This window comes from Rhinolophus sinicus, chromosome 16 (genome assembly GCF_057876585.1).
Source record: "Rhinolophus sinicus isolate RSI-liver-muscle chromosome 16, RSI-T2T, whole genome shotgun sequence".
NCBI lineage: Eukaryota > Metazoa > Chordata > Mammalia > Chiroptera > Rhinolophidae > Rhinolophus > Rhinolophus sinicus.
The window spans coordinates 17811102-17830975 of record NC_142516.1 but is presented as its reverse complement, the minus strand read 5'-3'; the positions used below and the strand labels follow the sequence as shown (position 1 = coordinate 17830975).

The following is a 19874-nucleotide window of genomic DNA, read 5'->3' as shown; positions in this document are numbered from 1 at the left end:
GGAAGATGGATGAAAAAGCCACAGGAACAAGCAGGAGTCAGGGGTGAGGTGGGGGAATCATGGAAATTTAGGTAGAGAAAATCAGTAACAGAGTATGGACTTTGGAGTCAGACCATTTTGAATTTGGGCCGGAACCTCAGGCTCCTCAGCAATGAAATGGGGACACAGTGGGAACCAGGAGGGCTGGTGAGTGCATGGTGTGGAGCCGGCCATAAACGGCAGCTTTTGTTGCTGTTTGCTCCTAATAGGAAGGAGTTCAGGCTCCTGCTTTTGCAGACACCAATTTGCTGTATGTCTCGGAACACCTCTGGCCTCCATAAAAGGGGTTTGGCCAGATTGCCTCGCTGTGCTGACCCCTCCAATCGAGAGGTTTATGGTTCTGAGTTGGGTGGAGGAGGAAAGTTGGAGGAGCAGATGCCACCAGAGTCTGGGTATGTGCACCCAACAGGTCCCACCCAACAAACCTGACTTTAGAAACTAGAAGTCATCACAAACCTGGGCAGCTTTGGTAATAGATTTTTTTTTTTTTTGCTTTTTCTTTATAAGATCAATTCTTCTTCATTTGCTTTCATAACGAAAATAGAATTTTTAAATGCCTCAGATATACATATATCATTCATGCACACACATTCCAGAAAAGCTGAGGTACACGCTGCTATGGGGGGGGGGGGGGAGCAGGAGACAGCCTGGCCTCAGGGCCACAAATGGGCCTGGCAGGTAGCTGGCCACTAGCCAAATGCCACAGGGATCTCCAGGAGATAGTGACGGTCTTAGGATGAGGTACTGAGAGGGACTGTGGTGGACGGCTTCCTGGGTCTTCCATGGGGCATCTCAATCCCAGCAGGCCCATGGAAAGGAGGACACGTGTCATCTTGGGGCTCGCAACCTTAGATATTCCAGTGGTTGCAAACTATCCTACCACGAGCCTAAAGAGAGGTCTCCAGCCATGTCCTTCCAGAGATGGCTACTCCCAAGTGGCGGGTCACAGGCAGATGGACAAGTTTGTGCCCGAGACCCTGGCCCCATCCGTTGTCTGGACTCCTAAGGAGGATCCATGCCCAGGAAAACTCCTCAGTGTAAAACACTACCTGTCCACCGTATATAAAATACATTATTATTAGCTGGAGGTGGACAAGTACAGGACTGGGAGACTCCCAGAGAGTGTATCTGGACAGAAGGTGGCCTCAGTCCCAGAACCTCCTTCAGGGGCTGGTCCCCTGGGAAGTTACTTCTCTTGAAAACCAGAACCCTTCCATTTTGAAAACACTGAGACTGAGCAGACAGGGCCTGTACTGGAGAGAGAGTTCCTTGTGAGGGATCTACGGGGCCTTCAGGAATCGCTTCAGCAGACCTCTGGCTTGGGGAATGCCTGGCAACCTGGCCTGCCATCTGTCTCTGAGCCGCAAATGCCATCAGAAGAGGCAAGAGCCCCTCAGGCCATGGGCCTGGCGCCGGTTGGCCAACAGTGAGCGGCTCATGTGCTTGGTGGTGGAGCGGACACTCTCTGCTGCCTGGACGGCTCGGCTCAGGGCCTTGTTGAGCTCCTCCAGGTCCTCTGGGTCAAGCTGGATGGAATGCCGGTGTCCTCTGGCTGGCCGGGAGGAGGCTGTGGGGGGCCATTCAGCAACGGGTTGGGCTGAAGGGGCTGAGGTAGGTCCTCTCGGAGACGCATAGAACCTGAGGAGAGAAGTAAGTACATCGTGAACCACGGACAGGGCTGGGTGGAGCCAAGGAATGCCAGGTTTGGAGTCAACCCCACTTTGAGCCCCAGCTAGGCCACTGGCCCCTACTCTCTGGGTCTCAGTTTCTTCACCTCTAACCTGGGAACAATAAACACCCACTTTGAGAGATGTGTTAGAAGGATGAAGGAAGATAAGTGGGAGTGCCTGACCCAGAACAGGTGCTTAACCATGGTTAGTTCAATCTTCCCATTCAGTTCACAAATATTAACCATACGCTGTGTGCCAGCCAGTGCCAGGCCCTGGGGTTACAATGGTGAATGAACAACACAGATCCTGCTGTCTCCTTGGAGCATATAATCTGAGCTCCAGATCTAGAGGAGACTAGGATCACCCCAAACTCTGTAGCAAACTTCCTTCTTCGGAGAGGTAATATAGGGGAGCACTAGAGAAATGGGGTCATAATAATTAGGATTCTGCAGGATTCGGAGGATCTGGTTTTACTCGTCTAGTGCAGCAGGTGGAAAGGTGTCCCTCCCTGCCTGGTCCTATGGGATCGTGCAGTGTTGTTTTAAAGTGCTGGCGGAAATGGGTTGACAAGTCATACGAGGAAGCATGATTTCTCCAAGAAGTGACCACTGCCTTCTTCCAAGGCTACTAAGTTTAGGGTTCAAGGAAACCAGCCTTGGGCAAGAGAAGTGTATGGACCCTGTATTGTGGAATAAAATGTGTTGGGAGAGAGGGGGTTAAAGAAGCATTTCACCGAAAGAAAGCAGGAATGAGTTGAGGAGGGCTTGGCCTGACTCATTCAGTGACATCTTGCTGAACACACTGTAAACTCTGATCTTATTCCTGACCCTTCACTTTCTAATTTGCATTATTGTACAGTGTGAAAACAAGGGCTTTGCTAGGATTGGAACAGGTAGATGTCCCTCCAGAGAAGATGTACAAATGTCCACACAAGCACCTGCAATGAGGCTCACCATCAGGAGCCATCAGGGAGATGCAAATCAAAACTACAGGAGATGCCACTCGCACACCTCACACCTATGGGGATGGCTAAGGTAAAAAGGACAGATTGTGAGTGTTGGCGGGGACGTGGAGAGATTGGAGCCTGCATACACTGCGGGTGGGAATGTGAAATGGTGCAGGCACTTTGAAGACCGTCTCGCTGTTCCTCAAGACAGTTAAACACAAGTGTTCAGCCTGGGGCTACAATCTTCATCCTTGGAACCCATGTGCCAGGTTCTGAGATAGGTGCTTTACCAGCCCTATCCCGTTTATTCGGTCAGTACTACACCCTCATTTCACAGATGAGCAAAGTGAAGCTCAAAGAAGCGAGGGGAGGCAGAAGAATGACAAAATCCTGGTCACTCTGCTTAGCCAGCCGCAGGACCCTGGCCAGGTTACTCCACCTTTTAAGGGCTGCGTTTCCTCATCTAAAACAGCCATCTTCAGCTACCTCCCAGGGTAGATCCAATAGGAAAATTCAGGTAAAAAGCTCCGTAAGCTGCCTGGCCAGGGTAAGTGCTTTGCAAATATCACTACGGAGGCCCAGGGTCAGAGAGCTGGAAGGGGCAGTGCTGGATTTACAGCAGAGCTAATTAGCACCCAGCAGACGCTGATAGGTATCACCCGAACCAAATGAACAAATAAACGGGCTTCTTGAATCCAATTCCCCTCTTCAGGGACTATCTGTTGTAATCACAGGATTCCCACCCACCCCTACCTTCTGATAATCTGATGACCAGCTTGGCCTGAGAGTTACCCAAAACTTCCCCTAGGACAGAAGCTACAAAAACAAAAACCATCCCACCAACCCTCCTGGCTAGAAAGCCTTTGGTGCAGTGGCTATAAGTGGACAGACCACCAGGTGGCAGCACAGGCCAATTCAGTTTTCTAAAGGTCACACAGGCCTCAGGCACGAAGCATGCTCAGACCTGCAGCTGGAGAAACTTGACGGCATCAGGCCAAGTTCTAGCAGCATTAGAAGCACTACAGTTAGTTACTGGCCACCCTCGATGTACTATGGGCTTTCCATACATTAGTTCATTTAATCCCTAGCACAACCCATTTCACAGAGGAAAACACGGAGGCACAGAAGAACAAAGTGACCTGCCCAAGACTATATAGCTACTGCTGGCCATGTCTGTCTGGCACTAAAGCCCAGGGCCCTTCTCCTCCCCCATGGCCCATCCTAGCCTGAGGACAGCAACCTGATGAGTTCTGTCCACAGGTCTGAGCCTAGAAGGATACAGAACGGCTTCAGAAATAAAGAGACCCCATGGTTACCATAGGCACTCAAGAATTTATCCTGGGTCACCGAATTCCAGGCAAAACCTTTCCCGCCCAATAAGTCGGAGCATAGGCCAGAGGCCTGAACATGAGTATGGCCTCTCATAGTTGCGGCGGGGGAAGATTCCTTAACGACTTGCCCAGACTCAGCTGAGAGGGCGGCAAGAGGCCAGACTGTAGGCCAGAGTCCTCAGAGGGGACTGGGGCTGGTTGGTGCCTCGAGCTTCTGTTCCCACCAAATGCCAGCCCTCACATGGACTCTGGCCCCTCAGTGCCCACAGACACAGGCCTCTGACAACACGCCATTGAAGAAGTGCCCCAACCGACTCATTTTATACTGAGGGAAACTGAGGCATGGAACTAGGTGGTAATGGTCAGGACAAGACAAACCTCCTAATTCCAGGGGCCAGACTTTCCCCCCCACATAATCCAGTCATGCTGAAGCCACTTTTACTCACTTTTCTTCTCACAAATGACAATATTACACTTGCTGTGATGACGAGGCTGCTATTTACTCAGCAATGAGCATGTTCCAGCACTACCAAGTCCACCAGCATCTCATGTGCTTCTTGCCACACGCCTCACTTAATCCTCACACAACTGGACATGACTGAGACTATTATCCCATTTAACAGATAGGGAAATTGAGGCTCCAGGAGGAAGTAGCTTGACAAAGGCCACAGTGCTAGTAAGCAGCAGACAGGATTCTATTACAGTGCAGCTCTGACTCTAAAACCAGAACCACTTCTTCCTCGACTGCTATATCTTTTCTGTCTTGACTGATGTTACACCCAAATCCACATAAAAAGTAAGTGCCTATCCTACTATATGCCTGACCAGTCCTCCTCAAAACTGTCAAGGCCATCAGAAACAAGGGAAGTCTGAGAAACTGTCACAGCCAAGAGGAGCCTAAGGGGACACGACAGCTAAATGTATGTGGTCTCCTGAAACAGAAAAAGGACTTTAGATCGAAGCTAAAGAAGCCTGAATAAACTATGGACCTTAGTTAATAATAATGTATTAACATTGGTTCACTAATTGTGCAAATGTACCATATTCATGTAAGATGTTAACTGAATGGGGCAACCATATGTACGTGTATTGGGGGGAGTTACATGGGAACTCTGTACTATCTGCTCGATTTCTCTATAAATCTAAAACTGTTTGGAAAATCGAGTGTTTTTTAAAAAGTGAGTGCGCATTACTTGCTTGCTGAGAAGACCCACAAGGAAATGGGAGATGGTTAGGGTTCAAGACCCCCACGAGGCTATAAGCTCACAGAGGGCAGGGCCCTCTGCCAGGCTCCTTCACTCCTGGGTCCCCAGGGCTGAGCATTCTAGATGGTACCCAGGGAGCATTCAGGGTTTGTTGAGTGATTCCATGTGTCTAACTTCTTCTGCAAGTTGTACACGAGGGAGAAAACAAGGGAATAGACAGCACCCAGGTTCTCAGATGCCTGACACAGGTCCGAATGCTAACTATTAAGCAATTTAGACAGAGGCTAGGAGGGTGGGGACGGAAGGTTCTTACACAGTGGCTGATGGGTAAGGCATGACGGGCACTGAGGAAACGTAGGCAAAAGCAGGAGAGGCTGGTACTGAAGGCACAGCAGCCAGATACCACAGTCCAGGAGGCGGCCGGGGTGGTGACCCCACTCGCTTGCTCCTCTGCTTGGGGCTGGAAGCGGAAGGTGCGTTTCTCCTTGTGGTGTCCTTTTCTGCCCCTGCCAGGGAAAAGGACACCAGAGGGACACAGTGTGACCACTTGGGAAGATCTAGCAGAGAACAGAGGGTCTGCCCAGGCCCTGCTCTGTTAGAGCTGGACACTGGGGTAGCTATGCTAGGAATGCCTAGATTTGGGAAGCAAACCCTCTGTCCTGTGAGCTCCATCCCACACTTGGGAGAACAGCTACCCTGCTAACCCTGTCCGGGCCCCCAACCCCCAGCAAGAAGAGCTAAGGGAAGAGAGTGAGCATCTGTTCACCAGAGGTGGCTGAGTCTGGGCCTTCCGCCTCTGCGGGGGACCCAACTTGACCACACAGGGGGCATCGCAGGGCATCAGTGGGAGATGGTCCCAGTGGGTCCCTGGTGACAGCACCACCTGGAGAAAGAGGAAGAGACATCAGGAGAGGATTATGTCTGAATCATCAGGGCTGGAGCCTCCCAAGGAGGCCTCTTGCAGCACTGAGCTTTCCTCAGGAAACATGCAGAGGAAACAAGCTGCCTCCATCTGGGTGACAACAATATCGATGGCAACCATGAGAGTGAGTCCACATTTAATGAGCCGGGCCCTCTGCTCAGGGCCTTCATGCATTATTTTGTCAAATCTAACTACCATTATCACGCCCCCATTTTACAGATGGGAAAACTGAGGCCCCAAGAGGTTGAAGATTTTACCAAGGTCTCAGAGCTGGGAAGCTGCCGTCCTCTGCCTGATTCCAAGCACAACTCTCCTGACTGCAGCCCTGTGCCTATGGTCCATTCTCCATGTGGGAGTGGCCCACAATGGCCCCGGGCACCAGAGGGCTCAGTGGAGGCCTGAACTTGCTCAGTTAGCAGGAGGAGAGTGGCCACCCTTGTTCTCTTCCCATGTAAATGCTCGATGCCACCTGGGTCACTTCCAGGGTCAGTCTACTTCTCCATTAGGTCTCAGCTCAACCATCACTTCCTCTGGGAAACCCTACCACTCACCAGGCTGAGTTATATGCCTCCTAGCCCGCCTTATGCTCCCCCATCCCAGCTCTGACCACTTTGTTTTGTCATTGTCTACTTAGCTGAGAGTTCCTTGGGGACAGGTCTCAGGGCCCAGTATGGAAAGGTGGTGAATGAATGAATGAATGAATGAATGGGGAGGACTATTGGTACTCTAGTAAAGTCAGAGGGACATAGTGAAGTGCCAGGGCTCTGGAGTCACTTCCTGGCTCTACTTATAAGCTACATGCCCTTGAGCAAGTTACTTAATATCTCTGAGCCTTAGTTTCCTCACTCATGAAGTGGGCATAATAATAAAATGAGCAAACCTACTTTATAGAGTTGCAAAGATTGTATATCCTTAGCATGATGCCCTGTATACAGTAGGGGCTTAATAAATGATGGCATCATTATCATCATCACTGCTTGAAAGGGTTTCAGAAACCATCTCCAACCCTTTCCTTATGGATGTGAAAACTGAAGCTCAGAGAAGTGAAAGAACTTGCCTACGGTCACACAGCAAGTCAGTGGTAGACCTGAGACTAGAACGCGGTGTCCACATTCTCTGGTCACTGCTCTCCCCACTACTCTTCCCTGTTGGGTTTCGGGGAAAGCACAAGGAGTAGAGGGAGGGTGGAGTGGAGATAAGATATAATCACCGCTGCCGGCCCCTCCTGCTGCCCAGCACCCTCCTATTAGGACTTTTCAGGAACTTCTTAAATCATGTCCGTGGTTTCTCCATGTCAAGGTCAAGGAGGTGGCTTTAGGCAGCAGCAACTGGAGCAACAGGGGTGAGGGCAGGACACCCTGGGAGGCCTGAGAGGCCCGGGAAAATCCCATTCCACTGATGCATACTTTTGACCCACCCCTGAGCTCAGGGCAGGCCCACATCTGGCCTGACTGGACCCTCTGTGGAAAGAAGTTGCAGCCTCGCTGACATGGCTGCTTCCATCCCTTACCTGCATCCTGGGTCCTAACAGGCTGGCAATGGGGACAGGAGACTGTGCCACTGCCTCTTGGGACAAACTTGGGGGTGAGAAGATGGTACTCCTGGCCTGGGGACGAACACAGAACAGTCAGTGTCAGCTCTCTGCTTGGCTGCAGAGTTGAGGAGGACTTAATATAATGACCCCTCTCCTCTTCCTCCAAATCGTTTCAGTAGTCTCTCTCTTTTCTATTGTGCATGCATGCACACACGTGTACGTGATACATCTGCATAAATATGTATCGATTTGTGTGTATGTACATAGACACTTGTACATAAAGACACATTGCTCTGTCTGTTTATTGTAAGCTCTCTCAGACTCCTGTTTCATCTCAGATCCTACTTAGGTACCAGCTGCCTAGTTCTCAACACACAGAAGCAAACCCAAGCTCACTTAGGATTTGAAGCAGGCCAGGAAGACATGATAAGCAATGACAAAGAGCACTGCCACACCCCCAGACCTGACTTGCTGGTTGGGATGCGAATGGCTTAGGGTGCATAGGGTCAGTGGCGTTTTCGCCGAGTTTTGAGGGGCTGCACCGGTCCTGCAAACAGCAGGCACTTCATAAACTTCTTTATGACTGACTAGCTGAATGGGCTTCCCCAGAACCAAGCATGGGCCCTGGAGAAGGAGAGGCATCAGAAATTGTTTGCTGAATGAATGAATGAACAAATGCACCGACATTCACAGAGGCAACGCTCCCTGATGTTGTTTTGTATCACAGAACTCACAGAAAATGATAGCATTTGAATGACTGACTAGAAAAGGCTTATCATGACAGAGGAAACCCCCTAGGGACTGCCCACCCCAGCCCTTCCTTCCGGCCCACCTGTGTACTGGCCCCGGAAGGTGACCCTGTCTGGCCGTCTGGTACTGCCCATTCCTCTCATTCTGTCCTGAGCTGCTCGTGGGCTGTCCTTCGTAGTCCTGCCCTTCTCAGAGAAGAGCTGGGGGGAGGTTGGCTCAGAATCGGAACCTGGGATGGAGAGGGGCATGAGAAGGGGCAGGCGGCGGCGGGGGTGGGGTCACAGCACCCCCACAGCAATCCAAGGCAGATACTATTATTCCTGCACTGTTAGCTGTCCCTTTACTGCACGGGTTAAAGAGCTCAGGGAGTGGGCGTACCTAATCGCAGATCTACTCCTTAGTAATAACACTGGATACATCCGGACCCTGGCCCTTGTGCTCAGCGCTGGTCTAGACACTTTGCACGCACCGTGTCCTGCAGCATCCCCGCAGCAATCCCAGGAGGCAGATGCTATTATTCCTGCACTGTTAGCTGCCCTTCACTACCCAGGACAGGTAAACAACCCAGCCAAGGTTACACAGCCAGGAAGGCGTGAGCTAGGGCTGAACCCGGCCACTGATTCCAGAGCCATGTCCCTTTAGGCAAGTCCCCTACGCTTTCGGGCTTGTGTGTCCTCATCTGCAGGCAGGGATAATATGACCTATCACGCAGTAACAGTTAAGTGAGATGATATATACAAGGCCTTTACAGATGCAGTAGGTATTACAGGTGCCCTGTGTTACAGAGCACCACAACTCACTAAAGCAGACACACAACCTTCTCCAAGTTTCCTCTAAGGCTGTTGCTGTGGTCCCTGACCACCCAGACTGAGGTCTCCGGAAACAGTCCTAGCAGGTGGTCACTTACTCAAGGAGAGTCGGGGCAGCTCCCGAGGCACGGAGGAGGACCTGGCTCGCCGCCTCCCCACGGGGACAGCTTGCTCTGGCTCACTGGACAACCTCTCTGTGGATTTACTAGCAAAAGAGAGAGAGAGAGCTGATGTCATTGGAGAAGGTTATGCAGCCTCTAAATATGATCAGCGAGAAGGCCAACCCAGAGAAATGCTTATAACCTAATGGGAGGAGGAGGGCATGGAAGTCCAATCCAAAGACCCTGGAGTCAGAATCACAGAAAATGGCTCTGAGCCTCTCTAACCCTCAGTTTCCTCATCTGTCAAATGGGGATAATAAGAGCAATTACCTCAGAGGGTTGTTGGAAGGATTAATGAGACAATGTCCATAAAACACTTAACCTAGTGCCCTCCCAGAGAACCACACAAAGTTAGCTGATTTTATAAGCTATCACCATGAATGAATGTCTGCTGAGTGAGTGGGTGAGAGTCCTGAAAATATTCTAGTTGTTCAGTTGGGTGGGGAGTTCAGGGATATTCACTGTATCATACTTCATTATTAACACATATGTTTATCATATTTTTTATGCATCAAATATTACAGTAAAGAAATATAAGAGTGAATGAATGATTGAGTGAATAAGTGAGAGAGGGCTGTGACTGTGTCTATGTCCACATGGAGAGACAGCGGCTGGCCACATCTACCTTCTGTGGCTGCCACCAGGGCACAGGGTGGGAGCTTTGGGGTCACCCACCTGCCATAGTGAGAGCCCCAGGTGGCTGGGGAATCTGCTGGCCGGTCCCGGGCCCGGGCAGGGCGGTTGAAGGCAGACGCAGGCCGTGTCGGGCTGGCCTGGGGTGGCTGCTGCAAGCTGTCCTCCAGCCGCAGACGGAGCCGGGACACCTCCTCTTGCAGCTCGCGGATGGCCTGGCTGGGGTGGGGTAGAGCCAAAACAAAGAATGGAGCTACAGCCCCTCCGTCCCCCCCAGAGTGCTGCCCGATGTAGCAGCAGCCTTTGTCCCTTTCTAGCAGGCACAAGGTCCAACTCAGCTCTTGATTCTAGAACGTCCCTGCGTGTCCGCTTTTCTTGCTATGCATCTTGAACCTCTCTGAATTCACGTCCCTGAACATCAGATGAACAAAGCAGAATTTTCTGTGAGATTCACCCAACCTAACATGCAGGGCCTCTGAGTGGCTGTTCTGAACCACCAGTGACCAATGCTCAAGATAGAGACAAGGGTGCAGAATAAATTGGATAAAGTTCCCCCTTTAAAATCTGAAGTCTGACCTGCCTGGGACCCTGGGCTGCCCTCCCTTCCTCTACTTCTGTCCATAGAAATCCTAACTACACAGGCCTGGGGTATTTCTGCCCTGACTCAGCCCTTCCCTCCTGAGTTCCTCCAAACACTTCCTACATTGTTCAAGCCCATCTCTCTGATCCTGGCAGAAGATGCCTCTCCAACCAGATAGTCAGCCATCAGCAGGCAAGGAGCAGGCCTCCCCACCTCACAAACCCGGAGACTCTTAGACCTCACAGAGGCTCAGGGGATGTTGCTGACCAGGGCTCCAGGCTCCACGAGGGAGCAGAGTAAAAGGCTGTGCATGGACAGAGGACAAGGAGACAACCTGGGGTTTCCTGTCACCAACTGAATGTGAGCAGGCCGGAAGCTGCAGGGCGCTATCTGCAAGGTTGCTGGGAATCCCTGTGAAAACCCCAACCACAGCCCAAACTCTTATTGGAAGGTATCTCAATGAGTTGCTAGCATCTAGTGGGTAAATGCTGTTTGCATTTCTCTCCAACCAGTCCCGGAATCTCTAGTCTCGCTCTGGGGGCGTAGCTGGCATTGTGGCAGGCAGTTCTATCCAGACGCTCCTATACACAAACGCTCCCACTCCAATCCCAACAGAACATCAGAGTCTGGCTCAGCATGGCTGTCCTCCGGGCTGTGTGGGTTCCGCATCTACTGGTTGGGGCCAGCTTCCGGGGCGGGGCCCCCCTCAGGGTTAGCTCTTGCCTGGTGGCCCTGGCACCACTTCTTGCAAACATCAGCTCTCAGGTGAGTGTGCCAGAAGGAGCAAGAGGCTTCTCTAGCTATACCCCAGCACAGCGTGCGTCCAAGGGCAGTTGGTTTCCCTGGCAATCCCCAGGGAGACGCTTGTTGGGGTTTCCAAGGCAAACTGTGAGAGTGGTGGCTGTAGGAAAGCGAGAGCTCCGTCACCAGTTAACCCCTGGAAGGCAGGGCTGAGGCTCCATGCAGCGTGACCTCGGGCAGCTCTGACTTCCTGTCCCAGGCCAAAGGACTCTGAATAAGGTCCTGGGACTTGGAACACCCACTTGGGTGTCAATTGCCCTCTCGGTTGTTTCTATCAGGATCTCAGGCTTCCTGACTTAATTCTTTAGTGACTAAATGCACTTAAAATCTGAGTCATTCTAGACCCATTCCCTTCCCTGGGCACCCCCTAAAGTTAACCAGCTACTGAACCCCGTGGGCCCAATGCCTAAATATCTCTTCTTAAATGCATTCATTCCCTGTTCCTTCCCCACTGGTCTCATCATCTCCCTGGGTGAGGCAGCCTTTTCAGCAGTCTCCCAACCTCCATTACCACCCTCATAGTGGCTAGAGAACTCTTTCTGAAATGTAAAGCTGACCACACCATTCCCCTGCTTAAAATCCCCCTCACTGTGCTCAAGTGAGTACGCTTCATGAATATTCAGCGAACACCTGAGTTGAGCCACAGTCCAAACCTCTAACCATGGCATTTGAGGCCCTCCAAGACCTCCCCCAGGTTTCCTCACTGACCTTCCTGCCTTTATTGCTCAACACCTACCACTTTATAGTCGTGGATCCAGCTAGAACAAACATTTGACTCCTCTAAGGTGATGGCACCCTCTCACCTTGAGTCTTTTGCACATACTGTTCCCTCTGCTGGGGATACTTTTCCATGTCTCTTCCTCTGGTCTTGGCTGAGATACCACTTCCTCCAGGGAGCCCTCCCTGAAGCCTCTGGGCTAGACACCCCTTCTCTACGTGTCAGCAGTTCTTTGGGCCTCTGCCATCACTGTACTTATCACACTTGCGGTGTGACTGCCTGTTTCTTTGTTCATCTTACAAGATGGTGAGCTTTATGAGGCTAAGGACTGTGTCTTGTCCACTATTGTATTCCCAGAGCCTGGCATATTGTAGGCAAATAAGCCTCTAATTCCTACGCTGCACTTACTGAACTCAGACCTGGAAGCCAAACGCCAGCAGCTGGACCTGATTTTACACACGGGCCCCATGATCACACAGTCCGCGGATCATGCAAAGCAGTCTCCCCCCGTGCGTTCTAGGATCCTGGGACCGATGCTCCAATCCAACAAAGGCATGTGATTGATTATTGGCCAGAAGCAACTCAGAGGAGAGGTAAGAGGGCTGAACAACATATTTTCCTGTTTCTGTTCAACCAAGGCAAGAGCAACTTTCTTAGTAGGAAAACTGTGCTTGGATTAAAAAGAATTGAAAACACTCTTCTGAGTCCATACAATAACTGCATAAACTGTAGAAAACATGGGAAGTGCAGACCAGTCTTGGAAATGTTGGGGGCAGGGAGGGAGGTTTCGGCACCAGAAAGGTGAACCTCTAGGTCATTTCCCACTGGCAGGAGACATGTCCTCAAAGTCTAGATCAATTAGGTCCCACAGAAACAGCCCCAAACTGGCTGGCAGGACGCCTGGGTCCGCCTGGCCCCAGCACGGCCACCAATGGATATATGTGAGTGCTGAGAAAGCCCCTGCCTCCCTCAGGCATCACTCTCCCGTCTTGATGATGACCTTGAATCTGCAGGCCCCAAGCATTCTGACTTACTCTCGCCCTGTCCTGGTGAGGAGGGTGGCGATGGTCTCTGTCGATCTGTAGGGCAGAGCGGCAGCTGCAGGGGCTGGGGTGGGGGGTGGGCTGACTCTTGTGCTGGGAGGAAGCTGTTCAGAAGTCCCCTTTCGCCCCTCCAACTCCAAGCCAGGGACAGCTAGGGAGGCAGAAAGAGACCAAAGTGAGTTCATGCGGAGAAGACCATCAAAGTGTGAACTTGTGTGGGTGGGAGGATGGGCTGTGAAGAGACAGTGCTCAGCTGAGGTCACATAGGAAGTTCTGATGAGGTCAACGCCCCACTAACCTCCAAACCAGAAGATGTGGTTTGGGCTGGGAGTTTGGGGTGCTAGGCAAGGCCTGCTGATCTACTACTGATTAGAATGCCCCCCACAGTCCACTCCTCTGGCATCAGACCCAAGTCTCCAGGACCCTCCTCCTGCAAAGAGCTCATTGCTCCTCACGTGGGCCCCTCAGACTCTGTCACCCATCTCACCATGTTCTGGAACTGGCTTCAGAGCCTGCACCTCTCCCTGACATTATAGTCACCCCTTGGCCTGAGTGCATGTTTTGGGGGAGAGCATTTATAACTTTAGCCTCCAGAAGGGATGGAGGACCAGAGGTTTAAAAACCCCTAATGTGACCTGTGCATTAAAAACAATGAGCCCTTGGAATCCTACTCAGCAGTGTATAAAGGAACAAAGCACAGATACAGTGAACAATCTAGATGAATCTCCAGAGAATTATGCAGAGTGAAACAGCCGATCCCCAAAGGTTATATATCATATGACTCCATTTACATAACATTCTTGAAATGACAAAATTATAGAAATGGTGAACAGATGAGTGGCTGCCAGGAGCTAAGGAGGGGGTGAGGGCGGGAGGGAAGTGGGTGTGTCTACAAAGGGGCAACCGCGAGGGGTCCTGTGGTGTGGAAGGCTCTGTATCTTGGCTGAGTCCCTGTCAGTATTTGGTTATGACCGTGCACTGTAATCGTCCAAGCTGTTACCATTGGGGGAAGCTGGGGAAGGCCAGGCACATGAGATCTCAGTGTACTATTTCTTACATCTGCATGCAAATCTATAATTAATACAACTTTTAATTAAATTTTAATTAAAACTTTTCAAAAATAATGAACCTTAAAAAGAAGCAAAGTTAATCTGAGGTGTTAGATGTCAGAGCAGGGGTTACTTTTGGGAGGGGCAGGAGCCACTGGAAGGGGCTTAATGGGGGTTCTGGGGTTGTGATCATGTTGTTTGTTGGTCTGTGTTCAGACCAAGTTTCTGTTCTTTCCTGTGTGTTTTCTTTCCATAAAAAGCTCACATGCTTTGTTTTTAAGGTAAAAAACTAAATTACAGATAGGTTTTATAGACATGGAAAGTGTTCATGATACAATGTTTAGTGAAAAAAATAAGGAGATCATCAAACATTTATGTATAATATGATCCCATTTCTGTTTTAAGTCTATGTAAATAAATAAACACACACACACACACACACACACACACACTGGCAGAGAAAGCAGCTCACAGGTTCTACACCAAAATGTCAGCAGTGATGATTTTCAATGTTTTTTTTCTTTTGTCCACACTATCTGTAATTTCAAATTTGTCTATAACAAGCCTGTATGATATTTTGTATCCTAAAGGGTAAAATACAAGTTTTTCGTCGGTTTGAATTTTTAATCCAGGCAATCTGGCCACCCCAGGTCCTGGCGAACCCAGACGCATCCACTCACCCATCTCAGCTGCCAGCGTCCGCTGCAGACAGAAGTTAGGTGCCCTCTGTCGGAGCGTACTGTCTCGGCTGGAGGGGTGCCTCTGGGCTCGGCTCCTGGGTGTGCTGGGTTCAGAGGCTTTTCTGGGGACCGGAAGACCCCTGGTCTGGGGGTAGGAGGTTGCACCTCGGGGCACAGAGGCAGTGAAGGGCTGGGCTAATGTCCCTGGGGTGCTGGGGGACCACAAAGGGAGAGACACGCTGAGGTCACACAAAGAGAAGCCACAGTCTCCGAGCTTCTCCACATCCTAGACCAATGAGTTCCTGACTTTGGGACTTTGCACCCTGGACAGGACCATATTTCTGAAGATGCACCCTTATTATGCATGCATTTCTTTATAAACTGCAGAGACGTACACCTGCCCACCATACATGCAGAATTATAAAGCTCAATTTCATTTTTAGAAAATATACAGAGATTAGAGCATTTCTAATCATTTCTTCTCATGCAGCCCTGGGCTGCCATGTAGGCCTCCCAAGGGGGCTTCACCTGGCTTTAGAGGCCGTCACTCTTCATGGTGGTCCCAACATTCCACGCTTCACCTGAGTCCCCTCCACCCTTGCTCTTCCCTTTGGGTTCCAGCTGCCTCTTCCCCAGGTAGCCACCCTGACCGCCTTTTGTCCTCATCTTCTGCTCACCTCACGCCACCCTCCCAGTTTTCATTCATTCACCATTCACTTGCTTATTTGCTCAACAAATATTTATTTCCCAGTCTGTTGCTCATTGGCTGAGTGATACTGGGCAAGTCACTTTCCCTCTCTGAGCTGTGGTTCCCCTCTATCAATAAGATGGGGAAAAGGAACCATCGCTAGGGGGATGAATGAGGGCTCTGAGAATGCCCAGACCATCCACCCCTGTTCTGGGCTCACAGGCACTTCAATTCCCTGGCTATCCCAGGTCTGTGACCCTGATGGGACAATGGGGGGGTCCCCAGGATACCTGATGTGGGCGTGCCGGTGCTCTGGGGTCTGGGTGAGGGGTGACACTCTGCTGGTTTCTGAGCCCACAAAGCCACTGTCTGTCTCGGGGGATGTCATCCAGGGCTCCTGAAAGAGGCAATGTCCCTTTAAGTCTGAGGAATGTGCCTGAGGCAGACTGGGAAGATCTCCCAGAGTCCTGGCCCTGGCGTCACATTCCAGAGTATCACAGACTGGACTTGGAGGCTGGCCCAGCTCCCCACCACCAGGCCCAGGGAGTGAGGGTCCTCAGGCCCTCAGGCCCCAGCAGAGCACCCGGACAAGAACAGGCACTCCACACCCTGAGAGGACCCTGGGCAAGTTCCCTCTCCCTGAAGAGTGGAAGCCAGGGTCCTAAGGAGCGAGACTGCAGATTTCTTGAGCTGAGGAATAGGAAGAGGAGAAGGCAGTCCCTGTGGGACCTGTGGGAAGGGGCTGCTCATCTCCACATGTCTTCTGGCCTGGGCCTGGGCCACCGTGGTCCTATGTGACTGTAGAAATGCCCAGTGAATCGGGAAAATGAAATCCATCAAACGTGCACACTTCCTGCACACCGGGTCTCATGCAAAGCACAAAGAACACAAACCAAGCGACACGGTGCCTGCCCTCAGAGAGTTCCTGGTTTAGTGCCGATTCCTTACCACAAGCTCATTAGGACTACGTGTGTGTGTGTGTGTGTGTGTGTGTACACACATGCATATATATATTTTATCCTAGGGGAGGATCCGTAGCATCAGTCACATTTCCATAGTCATCTGTGATCCCCGTAACAGTTTAAAAATCGCTGCTCCAATGGCACAAACAGGGCATGGAGTCAAGAACTAGCCGCCGCTGTGCTAAGCAGGCTCCGAGAAAGACAGGCCATGGGCTACAAGCTCTCAGAGGAGGAACAAGAGCTGCTGGGAGAAGGATGGGTGCGGGGGAAGGTGTGGCAAAGAGGTGGCATTGGGCATAAGCCCCGTATGTTAGCAGGACTGTGACTGGCAGCGATGGGAGCAGGCATTCCAAGAGGGAATGGCATGAACAAAGGCCCAGAGGCAGAAAGCTCCCTGAGGTTCTGAGCCCATGTCCCCGTGGACACCTACCTCCACGTGGGGACCACCAGCTTGGCGCAGAGACTTCCGTGGTAGGCACTCAGACACGCCGCTTCCCTCTAGGCTGGTCAGACTGCTCTGGTGGGATGCTGTAGACTTGGTACCCTGAGAGTGGGGTGGCCTGCCAGGGCCTGGAGGAGCTGCCTTAGCCTTGCCCAGGCCCCGCAGGTGCCCATCTCTGGCCATGGATGCACGGAAGCCTGCTGGTTTCATGGACACCATCTGCTCCACAGTCTCCCTGGCAGGGAAGGAGAGGCACGTAGAGAGCCCTGGCATGAGACGGGCAGCCTTGTCCCAATCCAGGGCACAAGCTCTGAGTCAGACACCCCTGGGAGCCACCCTGGTCCTGCCCTGTGACCTCGGGCAATGCACTTCCTTTCTCTGAACCTCACTTTTCTCAACTGTAAAATGTGATGCCAACAAAAGTGACCCAGCACACCACAGTAAAAATAGTATGGGAACAAATGAGCTAAAGAAAGCATCACTTAAAGAAAGCATCATTTCCCAGGCTTCAGAAATTTGCATACCATCTTCCCTATTTCAGCCATTTCCATAAACTTCAATCTCCTCAAAAAGACTTTATGTCACTATCATAAAGAGAAGACCAGTATTTTGTGTTATAAATAGAAACCAACTTTGAAAACAAATATAAGAAACACAAAAACAATATCTTCATATTCTACATAGATCCTGTTGCTAAAGACAGTGGGCCTGAGGCCTGCGTTCTCTCTCTCTCTCTCTCTCTCTTTAAAGGCAGACAAAGAAAGGCACTGAAGATGTAATAGCGTTTAACCGAGACTCCCTCCTTGATGTACTTAGAAGGTCTGAGGCTGACAAGGAGAATAATGGTATTTAATGCTGCTTCTGTCCTCCTGAAAATCACAACCCACAGAACCCAAAGTCTATCAATGGCGTACGTTCCACATTCTGGAGAGATGCTGAGCTACAGGCCAGGAAAGCCATTTCTACACTGTGAAGAGCTGTCTAGCTCACTAAGACAATTACCACCCTTGTAGTTTCAGAGTTGGTGTGGGACAAGTGGGGAGGCTCAGGGACATACTCAAGGGGGTCCCTGCGACTTCTCTCAGCCTGTGCCGGGAGCTGCGTTGGGCGGTGCCTGGTGGTCTCTGCCTTCCCTGGAGCTGGAGCCGGCCCATCAACTTCCATGGCTTGGGCCTGCTCCCTTTCCTCCTCCTCCTGCTCTTCCTCTTCCGCCTCTGTCCTCATGGCTTCTGGGAGGGACTTCACACTGAGGTACCTGCAGAAGGACACACAGAGGGGTGTGACCTTTGCCCAGCGGGGGCAGCCAAGACCCAGCCACTGGGCCAGTACCCTGGCTCCCTGCTAGTGAGCACTCACCGCTCCAGGAGCCCATGGAAGTCTTGCTCCACCTGCAGCTCCTTGTGCCTGAGTGGGCCCGGGAGGCCCAGCAGCCTGTCCTCTGACTCACTACCAGCAGTGCTCAGCTCCACGTTCAGGTGCAAGGGGCAGGGGTCAATGCTGGGGGCATCGGGCTGGGGGCCAGAAAGGAGGAGGGGCAGAGTCAGCAGATACATAAACATCACTTTCTAAGGAACCACCTCACGTCAGGCCCATGCTGGGTGCCAAAGAGTAAGAAAACAGGTTAGACGGACCAACTCTACCACTCTTCTATATGGATGCAGAATGTAGGAATTGGATCATGTCATCTCCAATACTGGCTGCCACGGATGGAGCACCTACTGTGTGCCAGGCACCGTACAGACATCATTTCACAACAATGCCACCAGTATCTACGGTTATAAGGACCCATTTTACAGACATGTAACTGAGTCACAAATGATTTGCCCAAAGTCACACAGAAGAGAGGGGCAGAGGAGAGATTTGAACCCAGATTTCCTACTAGAAGCACCTCTCCTGACCTCCTCAATTCCAGGAGGGACACCAAGCCCAAAACACCTTAAATGTGGGAACAAGGGTTCCCTTCAAGATGGTACACTCAGGTTTTCACCTGGTAGAGTTTTCCTACCCTCTGGGGGTGCAGGGCACAGTGAGAGAATTTCCCCTAATCACTCGGCCCCAAGATGTCAGCTGTCATGGATATTCTACCAGCACCCCAGCTCTCCACCAGCCCCCGCCCCACCTAATACGCAGCCCTTTCTCTTGCTCCAATGCCCAACAGACAAATCTTTGCAGCCTAGATCTTTGCAGCAAGAAGCACCAGCTACAAGGCACAGAGGCTCCACCTGGGTCACCTGTGTGACCTCTCTACACCCAACTTGCTCCACTGCAAACAAAACACATCATGGTCATCTCTTATGGCTGTGATGTGGACTGGAGAAAATGTACAAAGCCCCCTCCGTGGACAGCCCTTGTCCAGGGTCTCTGGTCTTCGTGAACAGTCCCCACAGCCATCCAGTACCAAAAGCTAGAAGCCTGGAGGTCATCCTTGGCTCCCTCCCCTCTCACTAACCTTCCAAGTCCAGTCAAATGTGCCTTCTAATCTCTCTCAAGTCCATGTTCATCTCTCCAGCTACCTGCCACCTCCCCATCTCTGACTGACCTACCTGAAAATCGTATACCATGTCCTGCTGAGAAACATAGCACTTTCAGACCAAATGCTTGATGTTGCCCGCCAGCCCCTGCTTCATGGGGCCCCTGCCTGCCTCTCCAGCCACATCTCTCAGACAAGTGCCCCCTCATTTCTACCGTCTAGTCCTTTCCACAGGCTGTTTTTCCTGCTGGATGGTTTGCCCTCTTCTGCGCCTGGTAATTCTTACTTACCCTCAGTTCTCATTTAAACATTAGTTCCTCAGGGAAAGTTTCTCTGACCCCTACTGTTCCGGCCAAACTCAGTTATGTTAGCCTGTTATCTCCTCTCATAGAATGCCGTAATTCTCCTTCAGAGCGCTGATCAAAATTGTAATACCCACGT

At 51.2% G+C, this 19874-nt stretch overlaps 1 protein-coding gene across 6 annotated transcripts in view; it reads right to left on the bottom strand.

The window, feature by feature from the left end:
• Nucleotides 1-501: 501 nt before the first annotated feature.
• The window catches only part of AKNA (AT-hook transcription factor), a 52149-nt gene continuing 32776 nt past the window's right edge, over nt 502-19874 (bottom strand). For all 6 annotated transcript variants that reach the window (XM_019719580.3, XM_074330902.2, XM_019719578.3 and 3 more), the window contains 13 exons: nt 18320-18474; nt 18021-18218; nt 16952-17198; nt 15850-15956; nt 14872-15083; nt 13134-13293; nt 10043-10219; nt 9305-9411; nt 8480-8626; nt 7624-7719; nt 5958-6074; nt 5505-5697; nt 502-1677 (listed from right to left, as the gene is read on the bottom strand). In XM_019719580.3, the coding sequence (XP_019575139.3) occupies nt 1413-1677; nt 5505-5697; nt 5958-6074; nt 7624-7719; nt 8480-8626; nt 9305-9411; nt 10043-10219; nt 13134-13293; nt 14872-15083; nt 15850-15956; nt 16952-17198; nt 18021-18218; nt 18320-18474 (2181 nt within the window). In that variant the 3' untranslated portion in view covers nt 502-1412. The remainder of the gene's footprint in view (nt 1678-5504; nt 5698-5957; nt 6075-7623; nt 7720-8479; nt 8627-9304; nt 9412-10042; nt 10220-13133; nt 13294-14871; nt 15084-15849; nt 15957-16951; nt 17199-18020; nt 18219-18319; nt 18475-19874) is intronic.